Source organism: Pelodiscus sinensis, chromosome 2 (assembly GCF_049634645.1).
Source record: "Pelodiscus sinensis isolate JC-2024 chromosome 2, ASM4963464v1, whole genome shotgun sequence".
Lineage (NCBI taxonomy): Eukaryota > Metazoa > Chordata > Testudines > Trionychidae > Pelodiscus > Pelodiscus sinensis.
Genome location: NC_134712.1, coordinates 120,226,675 through 120,239,197, shown reverse-complemented (window position 1 = coordinate 120,239,197; position 12,523 = coordinate 120,226,675). Strand labels below are relative to the sequence as shown.

Genomic DNA, 12,523 nt, shown 5'->3' with positions numbered 1-12,523 from the left:
AAGCAGGTTTCTCCACCTGACCATTCCTCGGAAAGAGAGGATCTTGCAATGGTATGAGTTGGTGGCTCAATGGCAGCATGGTTCCTGTGAGAGGGGCCACAGAAGCAGCAACAGTAGCATGATACCAAAGGAAGAGACAAACAGGGCTGAGGGGCAGAGGTTGGGGAATTTCCTTCCCAGAGGATTTCTTGCCTCTTCTGCAGCCCTCAAGCATTCTTGGCCAGTTAGCCAGTTGTCACTCCATGAGTCTTTCTTTGGGGGAAAGTACACTGTGGTCCCCTGTACTCTTTAGTGTCACTACCTACTAACTATCATAGTTAAGAAATGGGACCAAATTCACTGCTGGTATAATTCGGTTCGATCCTGTTGAATTCAAAGCAGCAGTGCATCTGGCTCACTAATTCCCATCTGAAGCTGCAGTCCCCTTGCCCCCATGTGAAGCATTGATGGCACATTGCTGCAGTTTGCTCTGTCATGTTGTAGGCTGCACCGTGAAAACTCCTGGAATATGTATCACTTACCTTCAGCTAAAGTGAACCCCAGCAATATGCTAGCCTCTTTCCATGTAACATTTCTGTGAGATTGCTCCTCTTTTTAGGAGTTATGCATTTTCCTGGATCTTGCATTAGCCACTTTCTTTCTAGAACAATGCCCTTCAAAATAAATATCACCCTACTGAAGTTTGGCTGATCTGACATACTTTTTAGGGCTTTATGGAGAAAGGACTAAAGAGGATACAAATGAATAATACAATACAGAAGTCATATAGATCACTTAGACATTAAATGAATGCTGTTAAATCATGCCTCATAATGACAGATATAGACCATATAATAGTGTCTCAATTATTTATTTTTCCTTTTTTTATTATTATTATTCCCATTTCATTACTAGCTGCATTCAGACCAGGACAGAGGAGATGGCTCACTTAAGTACATCCTTTCTGGAGATGGTGCAGGAGATCTCTTCATTATCAACGAAAACACTGGAGACATACAGGCCACAAAGAGACTAGACAGGGAAGAGAAGCCTGTTTATATACTTCGTGCCCAGGCTGTAAACAGGAGGACTGGACGACCAGTGGAGCCAGAGTCTGAGTTCATCATTAAGATCCATGACATCAATGACAATGAGCCAATGTTTACAAAGGATGTTTACAACGCCAGTGTCCCAGAAATGTCAGACGTCGGTAGGTGGAAGCTCACTGTGTTCTGGGTTCTTTTGGAGGAATTGATTCAGTGTTCATTATTCAGAAGTGTTGGGAAAATACCTGCTATTGAGTTCATTTGGAGTTATGGAGAACTCAGATCCTCTGAAAAGAATATGGTCTGGACTTGGAACAGAATTCCTATTGCTGTTCAGCTATGCTTGTTTTTGGTTTAGGACAGAAACAGACTGGGGTTCTATCTACACTGCATTCCTCTTTTGAGAGAGGAATGCAAATGCAGAGAGAAGTTGCAAATGAAGCACGGATTTGAATTTCCCACGCTTCATTTGCATAATCGCATCCAGACACTTTTTCGAAATACCCTATTTAGAAAAAATAAACACTGTCTAGACGCGGTTATTTTGAAAGAAAACCCTTCTTTCGAAATAACCCTTAAACCTCATTTTATAAGGGGTAAGGGTTATTTCAAAAGAAGGGTTTTCTTTCAAAATAACTGCATCTAGACAGCGTTTCTTTTTCAAAACTGGGCATTTCGAAAAAGCGGCTGGATGCAATTATGCAAATGAAGCACGGGAAATTCAAATTCGTGCTTCATTTGCATTCCTTTCTCAAAAGAGGAATGCAATGTAGACATACCCTGGGAAAATAGTGGGGGGAAGGGACATGAATAAGAGAAAGTCACTGTACCTATCAGCTCGTCCTTCATTTTGTGATATTTTGTTAAATTCCCTTTGTTCCTTCATAATCTTTTGTTTCTAATTGAACACAAAGGGTATGCGTCATTGCCTGCAGAAGTGAATCCATATCTTTCCACTGATTTCAGATGAATGGATTAAAAATTCACCTCTAGAGACTCAGGAGTTTAGAGGGTCTCAGGGGTTTAATTTTTTTCCTTGTTTCTTTTTAGAGAGAGCTAAGTGATTGAATAGCAACACAGCGCAATGCTAATCTGAAACAATGTCCAGTGACAGAAACATTAATTAAGCAGTACCAAGTAAAGCAGGGCTACTCAACACATGGCCCACGGGCCGCATGTGGCCCGCAGCTCATTTGTTTATGGCCCACGGTATGGTTTGGGTTTACACAGGGCCTGCAGGTAGGATCCTTTGAATGTGGCCTCCATTAGGAACACGCTCTACAATGGCGAGGCGTCTCCCAGTCCAGGTGAGCACTGAAAAATGCAAGCAGACAGGCTGGCTGGAACAGGAGGGTTACAGGCGTTGGTGTTTCTAGCCCCCAGGTAGGAGGTGCGGGGAGCGCCGGAGCATTGTGGAAAGTGCTTTATATTCATGCCCATCAGTGTGAAAGAAGCTATTTGCATATATTTGTATATATATATATTTGCATGTATATGCAACCACACTTAAGTTGTGGCCCTCTGCATGTGCTGTGTGTATCAGTGTGGCCCTTGGGGCTTTCAAAGTTGAGTAGCCCTGAAGTAAAGTATTAAAATAAACCTCAAGCAATATGCAAAAAAAAGAACTACCAGGCATCTTCTCTCAGCTCAGTCATGGAGTTTGTCATATGAATGCAATCTTAACCCCATTAAAGTTGGAGCATACTCCTAACATTTTACATAAGTATATGGCATTATGTAATCTGTGGAGTGGATACGTTGTTCAAAAATCTCTTCTCAGTCCCTTTGTTCTAAACAATCCCTTTAGAACTGAATGGTGGTTATTTTTCTAAGGCAGATGGAGTCAGAATTCCAAATTTGGATAAACCCCTCAAACACCAGGCTTGTTCAGGTCCAAGGTTTTGGCTTGATCCATTACACTTTGCAAAATTCAGTTCTTGACTCAGTTCATATGTGAAACATCCACCAGCATGAGGATGTTCAGATCCTTGGATTTGGTACAACTGTACAAACTGTAGAAAATATTAAACAGAATTTAAGCTTAAGAGTTTAGACCATTGGACGTTTTATGGCTCTGAAAGCAATTGGAGTTTCTTTCACTACAGTATTGGGCTGCTGTCCTTTAAATAGAGGAATGGATACAGAAACTTAGATACAGTAAGAAGGTAGCTTAATCTTTGACCAAAACTTGATGTTTCGGTCAAAGATTAAGTTTTTTAACCAGGTTAAGTTCTTTAACCAGAACTTCATATTTAAAAAATAAAAAAAATCTGTGTTTACAAATGTAATTGTTTTTCTTTCCTTTTTTCCATATTGCTACACTCCCAGGTTCTTACTGGGACTTGAAGGGGAACTGCCAAAGTGTCACAAATAAATAGAGGCTTTTTTTTTAATTCCCAGAGCAGTTTTCCAGGTCTATGATACCCATCTAGTTATAATATATATCCAACTTTGATCTTTTTGAGATTCCTTCAGGACTACTTTAAACTATTTTTCTGGATTGCAGATAGAGAAGGAGCTGTTCAATGCTTTATGATAAATACATTAAATGCAACGGGGCTTGATATTTTGGCTCCCAATTAAAATATCCACAAGTGGGTATTTGAAAGGTCATATGTGGTTTGCCCAAATTCTTTCATGGGAGACATGGTGATTCTCACCAGCACTCCAATCCCCAAGCTTTGTAGAAATCACAGAAGGCCCTGGAGGCAGAGAGCCATTTGTGCAATTCCATTCATATTAGGTCCCTCCATGGCCCCCTGGAGGTTTTATCAGCTACAAGATACTTCTAGAATCCCCATGAAGGGAATTTCACTTGCACATAATAAATAAAATAAATCATCATCATCATACAGCATAAGGTTGAATTACAGTTTTAGGAGATTAACCACAGAAATCGTGTCTCACCCATTTCAAAGTCCTTTCCACACCAGAGGAACCTCAGAAATGACTAATTATTCCATCCCAACTGGGAAAGACAAGCTCTATATGCACAATATCCCATCCTTAAAAAATTATCCTCCTTAATGGAAGAGTCAAGTTACTTTAATGCTCATGTGGACAGGGAGACAGATTTCTAAAAGGCCAATATCACAGTATTATTCTTGTTTGTGAATTTGCATTGCAGTAAACATGCTACATTCATACCAAATGTTTTCTATAAATAAACAAGCAAGCAGCAGGTACAAAGAAGGAATATTATTCACCCACAGAAATTGGTGGTTGTTGAAATTTTTTAAAAGCATTTTTGACCCCTGTCAGAGTAGCAATCTAACTACAAAAAGAGCAGGAACATGAAAGCACATCCAGCTGGATGAATGTACAGGCATCTATACTATAAATTGTTCTGTCCACTGACAAAACAATGAAGGCTTTTATTTATCATTGCAGGTTCATTTGTTGTACAAGTCACTGCGACCGATGCCGATGATCCTACCTATGGAAACAGCGCTAAAGTTGTGTACAGCATTCTCCAGGGACAGCCGTATTTCTCAGTGGAGTCTGAGTCAGGTCAGGAGACCTTATCTGTCATTCTCTGACAGTGTCTGTAATTTAAAATGACATGTTAAGCCAAGCTAGGACATATTAAACAAAAACTTCAAAGAGATTACATTTTACTGAGTGCAAAATCTGACAAACCCAATAGAGCGATACATCTGTAAACATGACACCTACATTATTTTAATCTTAACATCAACTCCTAATAAATATAATTAGAACTGGATGTGAACTAGTTTTCAGTCATTGTCCATGTCGGCACAGACAATTTGCAGAGCCTTACATTAATCCAAGTGTTGTTCAGTTCGTAAGTTTGGCTGTAATGGGGAAAGGAGAAGGGAGGACATGGATTATCATAACTGCTGAATTAAATTACGTTTTCTTTTCTTCTTGGAGCTTACTTAAAACTTGTGCCAATAACATGATTAAATTGATTTTTCTGTACATCTGCAATGTATATATACATTCTATGGTAATCTTTTGGAGGGAAATAATAATAATAATAATTAATAATAATAGAACAGGTGTATTTGGCGTTTCTCCACCCACCATAATATTTCTCATGACCCAGCTTTTTTGAGTTCTGTCTAGAGCTTGTTGGGAGATTTTCATCAGAAAATCCTGATTTTTCAGAACTGAAACTTTTTGTAGAAATGTATCCATCTCAATGGTACTTTTGTTACTAAGGTTTCTCAAATCCAAGATGGAATTGCTGTGTGTGTGTGTGTATATCTATATCTATATCGAGAGAGAGAGAGAGAGAGACTCACATACACCACAGACTAGCTCAGGGGTTCATGGGAAACCTAGGTGGGTGCTGAAGTCACTGGGATTTTGGCTGTTCTAGCAGGGGTCTCTCTCATTTTCTTCATGCAAAATTCTGAAAAGTTTTGGTATCATTCTGATGAGTAACAAAAACAAATTTTGATACCTCAAAATTGTTCATAAAACGGAATTCTTTTTTTTCCTGGTGAGCCTTAATTCTGTCCTCTGAGGGATATCAATTCAGCATAGGAATAAATATCCTCACCCCCAAACAAATTACGGCTTGCATAAATAAAGGAAACACCAAGTTTGGAACAAAAACTCATTTATCTCTATTATTAGAAGTGGATGAGTGTACACATAATATTCAGCAATTATTTTGCTATTTTTAATTATAGGCACCTTCTCCCCAAAATTAAAAAAAAGAAAAGTTGTATAGTTCTTCTGTAACATGACTGGTCAGATAATCATACGTCCAATAGCCCTTGTAGTTGTAGGAGGCTGTGGGCTCCCTTTTCTCTGAAGCATAAAGTATTGGCTCCTGAAGGAGGTAGGATTCTTCTCTTGATGGACCAATGGTTCTGATCTGGAATAGTACATCTTCCATTCTTCTATCCAAACGGATAATAAAGAGGAGGGATCATATGCCATAGCTGATAGTGCAGTGGTTTCTTGGCAGACACAGTGTATAGGGCAAAATAGATACAGCAAAGGTTTGACCCTGGTCCTACTGAAGTCAACAGCAAAATTAGGGTAAAATCTGGGTCCGCTGGAGTCAGTAAAGGTGCATCTCCACTGCACCGAGGGTGGAAATAAGATATACAATTTGCATAGCTCAAATTGTGTATCTTATTTCAATATTATTTCGAAATAGCTTATTTTGAAATTTGGCTCTATCTATACCGAACGTATTTAAAAATAAATCGCTATTCCAAAACGTCCCTTAGTCCTCATGGAATGAGGTTTACAGGGATGTTGGAATAGCAAGCCTGTTATATTTCAAAATAATGGGTGCTCTCAAAAGACGTGGAATAGCAATTTTGGGATACATCTGGTATCCCAAAATAGTGCTGCAGTGTAGATGTCGCATAGGAGCTTTGGTATTGATTTTAGTGGGACTACAATTTCATCCCCACTGACTACAAAAGAGGAAATTATCTGGTCTTAAGAGACCAGATAAATATAGAGACACAGGATGGGTGAGATAACACCTTTTAATGGATCAAGTTCAGTTGGTGAAAAACACAAGCTTTAAGCCACACAGGGCTCTTCTTCGGGCCTCGGAAAGCAACCCCCAGGCTATGTCTACACTGTGCAAGAACTCTTGTGGAAGAACATGTCAACACTGCCATGTGCTTTGGCGCAAGAGCATCCATGCGCAAGAGAGCTTACACTTGTTAGAAAAGAGCGCAGCTCTTGTGCAAGAAACACTCTCTTACCACGCTTTACTGTAAATCTTCTTGTGCAAGCAGCAGCAGATATAGGGCAGGGCTCGCAGGGTAGCTGCCCTGGGCCCCACGCTTCAATAGGCCCCGTGCACGCACTACTACTACCTGTCGGCTGTGGCTGTGATGCATGCACGAAATTGTGCTGCCCTGAGCCCCGCTCTTCAATAGGCCCTGCGCTCTGGGCCCTGCAAAACTCTCATCCACCCCTGTGCACAAGAGCGAATGGGCAGTGTGGACGCTCTGTGGAAGAACGGCCGTTCTTGCGCAAGAACCCGCCAGTGTAGACATAGCCCCAATGTCACACCTAAGCTCAAGTTGGAAGAGATTGTTTAGAATAAGTAGTTAACACATCTCATAAGAGACTATTCAAGGTGGAGTGTCTCATTAACAGCTCTAGTCATAGGACAAAAAGAGAGGAGTTAGTGAGTTACAGATTGTTGCAATAATCCATAAATCCAGGATCTCTTTTCAGTCCATGATTTTTAGTGTCTAGAAATGTAGCTGTGTTAGTCTGGTGTAGCTGAAACAACATACAGGTTTATGTAGCACTTTAAAGACTAACAAGATGGTTTATTAGATGATGAGCTTTTGTGGGCCAGACCCACTTCCTCAGATCAAATAGTGGAAGAAAATAGTCACAACCATATATACGAAAGGATACAATTAAAAAAAAAAGAGAGAACACATATGGTTGTGACTATTTTCTTCCACTATTTGATATGAGGAAGTGGGTCTGGCCCATGAAAGCTCATCATCTAATAAACCATCTTGTTAGTCTTTAAAGTGCTACATAGTCCTGTATTTTGCTAGAAGAGTTATGAATTTAAACTCCCAGGCTTTTCTTTTGAAAGTGTTCTGCAGGCTTCCTTCAAGGATGAGGACTGATAGGTCAAATCTAGTGACGCTTTGTGAAAAGGTGTTCACCATAGATGACAGAGTGTTTTTGTCCTTTATCATTGTCCTGTGTTAGTTCAAGTGTTACGATTGTTTGGTTTCATGCACATAATGTTTATTGGAGATATTTAGTGAGCTGGTTGAAATACACCACATGTTGTGATAGGCATGTGTAGGAGCCATGGATCTTGAAAGTTGTGTTGTGTGGGCATTGATTATTGTAGCAAAGAAGATCTACCTGCAGGTTTTGCATCTGTTGTTCTGGCAGAGTCTAGTGTTGCTTTGAGTTGGTGTCTGCACAGATAAATATAAACATTTCACTTTATTATAAATAGAAACGACTGAATTTCAGTGGGAGTTAGGTGCCTAACTGACATTTATACTTATGAATAAGAAAGTTTTTAGGAGGAGCATTTCAATCACTGTATAAATAGAAATAGATAGTGTATGCTTGGGTGCTTACTGCTTTCATAATTAATTTCCCTGCCATTTAGTGTTGCTGTTCTGCCTCTTAATGATGCCTTGCTGAAGTTTGCGTGTTTTTACCATGTCTGTCAAAATAAAAGTTGATGGGATGTGGAAAATAACTGACGTACCTTATAATGAGAGACAACCCTTCTTCCAGTTCAACAAGAGACTTTCACACTGAGTTAAAGAGGGATAAATAGTCATATAAAATAACAATTCATGCAAATCACTTTAACATCTTTCTGGGGATGTTGTTAATATTGTGTCTGTCACACAGGCAGCAGCTTGAGGTACTGTATGACAAGTCAGTAATTTAATGTGCAATCTTGTAACAGTAAATATTTATACTGGGCAAAGTTTACTGAGTACACAAAGAGAGTCTTTTTTTTTTTTAATAATCATTTCTGTCAAAAGCAGTACACTACCAGCTATGTTCCCCTCCTTATTTCTCATCTTTCCAGGCATTATCAAAACTGCTTTGCTCAACATGGACCGAGAAAACAGGGAGCAGTACCAAGTGGTCATACAAGCCAAGGACATGGGTGGCCAGATGGGTGGACTCTCAGGAACTACCACAGTGAACATCACATTGACTGATGTCAATGACAACCCACCGCGATTCCCACAAAGTATGGAACATTTTTATTTCTTTGAAAATCTTCAAGGGAGTTTAGAGAGAAATTGATTTTTTTCTTCTCAGTTATTTCTGCTGTCCTAAACTGTTGCCTACTGAGTATAGGGCTTCCGAGAGAGAGAGAGAGCAGTGTCTTGATACTAGTGCTTAACTCCAGTGGATAGAAAATATTTTTGTAATGTTTTCACTGCTAGAGCTCATCTGATATGAGCATTATGATACAGAAACCATCCTTTTTTTTTTCTTCTCATTAAACAGTACTTCTGGGGTCCTCCTGACATACACTTTGTGTTACCATGTGTCTGCAATTATTTTAGCACATTTTTCTGCTCTGTTCTACTAACTTTTTTGAACAATATTAATTTAATGAGTCAAATCTATCCCTGGAGTAATTCCACTTAAATCAGTGGAATTTCCCTGCTGTGGTGTGCTTTTACATTGGGCTACTTGAAATAGTATTACGTGAAAGTGCACTAGGAAACTGTTAGTGTGTACCAGCATGTCTACACTATCAATTAGGCTTTGTCTACACTGCAGGGTTTTTGCAGAAGAAGCCTTTTGCGCAAGAGTTTTTGCGCAAAAACTTGTTGCACAAAAGCACGTCCAGACCTCAAAGTGCATCACAAAAGCGATGTGCTTTTGCGCAAGACAGCGTCCACACTGCGTGGATTCTCTTGTGCAAGAAAGCTCTGATGGCCATTCACAGAATGGCCATCAGAGCACCTGTGCTTTTTCCGTTTGGGGTTTCTTGCGCAAGAAAGAGCGTCCACACCTGCCTTTTTGCTCAAGAGCTGTAGCGCAAAAAGGAGTTATTCCTTATGGTGAGAGGAATAAGTCTACTGGAAAAAGCCCTCTGATCTTTCAGTTTTCTTGCACAAAAGTACACTTGTGGTGTGGATGCTCTGCCGGTTTCTGCACAAAAACCTTGTATTGTAGATGTAGCCTTAATATGCAACACAGTTGTGTGCTTTAGAAATTACACCACCATAAAGTGCATTACCCCACTACCTAGACAAGCCCTTAGAAGAAACATTCCTTTGTACAGTATTATTGACTGATTATGAGCATAAACTGATTCAAAAATCTCCCTTTTTTTTTTTTTTTTTTTTTTTTTTTGCTTTACCTAACCTTTGCCATTTGAGCCAAGAGCAGGAGCAGCTATTTGAGGAATTAACTCTAGATACTATCAGAGAAATTTGAAAGTTTTGACTATTAAGTCAACAAAAATGTTATTGAAAGCAACTTGTTGTTTAGGACCAAAGTGTGCCTTTAGCTGTGGGTCAGCAGCTCTCATTTAACTTGGTGCTCTTAAGTTCAAATATAACTCTGCCCCATAATGTCTATGGCACACCTTTGCACATCGGCATCTCTAATGTCTGAATCAGTGCTACATCAATGCATTCCCAATTTCACAAGTAACTTCTCTTAGGTGTTTTAGGCGCAGTTTGCAGTGCGGCACATTTGCACAAAGGACTGGCCTGGATTCGATTTTAATGTCACTGTATCACACAGGCTACTGGCAGTTCTCTATATTTTTGTGCTTCTTTTCACATCTAGAAGTTGCTGGGGGGTTTTCTGTTCCTATTCTATCTTCAGCTGGCCAAAAGGAACCCAAAATAATGTCTGAAAAGATCATACATTTCTGACATCACTTGCAAGTAGAAAAATAAATGTTCATTGTCAAAAGATGTATTTTTATGAAACTAAGACATAGGGTGAAGTTTATTTCTTGCTAAAGGCCTGGAGATCAGCAACTATTTAAATCTACTGATCAGAATATTACTGCGTCTCTGTCTCACAAGCAAATGCCGCTTTTATATATAGATTCCAATATACTATGGTCCTGGATGACAGAATCATCTTTCTCATTTCCTGTAGGCACATACCAGTTCAAAACACCTGAGTCTGCTCCACCTGAATCACCAATTGGCAGGATAAAAGCAAATGATGCTGATGTGGGTGAAAATGCTGAGATCGAATATAGCATCACTGAAGGAGATGGCTCAGACATGTTTGGGATTATGACTGACAAGGACACACAGGAGGGAATTGTAACAGTCAAAAAGGTGTGCATTTTAATAAATTTAGAGTCCCTTTAAGAGCCTTATGTGATATATGTTTACTTTGTCATGCAGTTAACACATTATTTATTAGGAATTTCCCTTAAATGTTCCATTCAAAGTCCCTTTTACCAAATCAGTTAAGGTTCCTTCCTCTTCCCACCCTTCCCCAGTCCCATTTCCTCTTAGAACCCCTTCACAAAGCCTGCTTACACAGATTTTGAATGGGAAGGCCCAGCATTTAGCTCATAAAGTGGAACAGGCCAAAGAGAAAGTTCTACATCGCAAAAGCTGAAGAAGGTATCTTCACGTTGTGCTTTTTGTCCCCAAACATTTGCTCTACTTATTAGGAAAGGTCCAGGGTAGCCAACAGAAATAATCGGGGTCCCTTTTTCCTATTTAAATTATCTTTGACCTCTTGAAAGGCGTTGAATTATATAGGCTTTTATAAATCAAAGCACATTATTTATTGCTGTACATTTTGCATATAATTTAATTAATAATCCCATTAGTGTACATTCAGGTTTCTTTTTTAAAAAATCACAGTGCCTTATTAGATTACAATATCCATCATCTAATAGATTGCACTTTGGCTGTCAGAAAGGATTTGGATGATCGTGTTTTTAGAGAGTTATCAGGCAAGCTCGATAAGGTTACAGATACCAACTTCTATCAGTTCAAGTTCATTCAACATGAAATAGACATTTTGTGAATTTTCAAAACATGCACTTTGCTTGTTAATATCAGGATGACACCCGTCATTACATGTCCCTTAAGAAATGCCATTTAGCGGCTGATCACTGATATCAATCTCATTCTATTCATGACACTATCTGTTTCAGACAGCAGCTTTGTTTCTGTTAGTCTTGTTAAACAAAATGGAAAAAAAAATGGGATGACTACTTTCTGCGGAAGTTGCTGTGTGCACCCGCATGGTCCCCCAAATATTGTTTCTTTGGTAATTTTAAGGCATTCGAATTGCATAGCATGATACTCCATTTGATCAGTCACCCTAAATCACTTATGCCACCACATGACACAGTGTTACATTTCAGTAATAAGCAGCCAATTTTTTTAGCACTGCACTCTCACAAAGACTTTTGCCCTGAGTCTGTGGTATGTGAGGAGCAGGAGGGAAAAAACAGTAAATATGGTGAAGCTGTTCCAGATTAAGGAATTTGTTTTCCAATAATTATGTCTCATATCAAGAATGATCCAGAGGCAAATTAATTTGACAAAAGAATGTATATGAAGTGTACTGTTCCTGACAAATATTCAAAGCTAGATTCTCAGCTTGAACAAATCAGCACTATGCTATTGCTTCAACTGGTTACTTCTGGAGATTTCAGTGGAACTATACTTATTTATACCAACAATCTGATGCTTAGATACTAAGTGTTTCAGGGCAAGACTGTGTCCACTCCCAACTTCTAACACGGTGTGCCACAACCTGACTGGGACCTGGCCTACACTGGGACCTTAGTCCGAAATTAGCCTCCCAAGGTTGAATTTGTAAGCGATGTGTCCACACTACCAAGCTCATTATTCCAGAATAAGGGGCCACGGAATGCAAACTCTGTAGACCTGCTTTTCCTGAGGAATAACACTATTCCTGAACGTTTAGGTTCAAAATATCATTACTGTGGATGCTCTAGTGCCACTAATTCGAATTAATTGGCCTCCATGAGGCCCCCCCAGTCTCCAGAGAGCTTCCTGTGGCTCTGAGGTAGT

General features: G+C 39.5%; 1 protein-coding gene across 3 annotated transcripts in view; it reads left to right on the top strand.

Annotated features, from left to right (window-relative positions):
* Positions 1-12,523, top strand: part of CDH6 (cadherin 6) — a 139,370-nt gene that overhangs the window by 105,833 nt on the left and 21,014 nt on the right. For all 3 annotated transcript variants that reach the window (XM_075921411.1, XM_075921412.1, XM_075921413.1), the window contains 4 exons: positions 895-1,189; positions 4,416-4,535; positions 8,560-8,727; positions 10,611-10,798. In XM_075921411.1, coding sequence (XP_075777526.1) covers positions 895-1,189; positions 4,416-4,535; positions 8,560-8,727; positions 10,611-10,798 — 771 coding nt within the window. The remainder of the gene's footprint in view (positions 1-894; positions 1,190-4,415; positions 4,536-8,559; positions 8,728-10,610; positions 10,799-12,523) is intronic.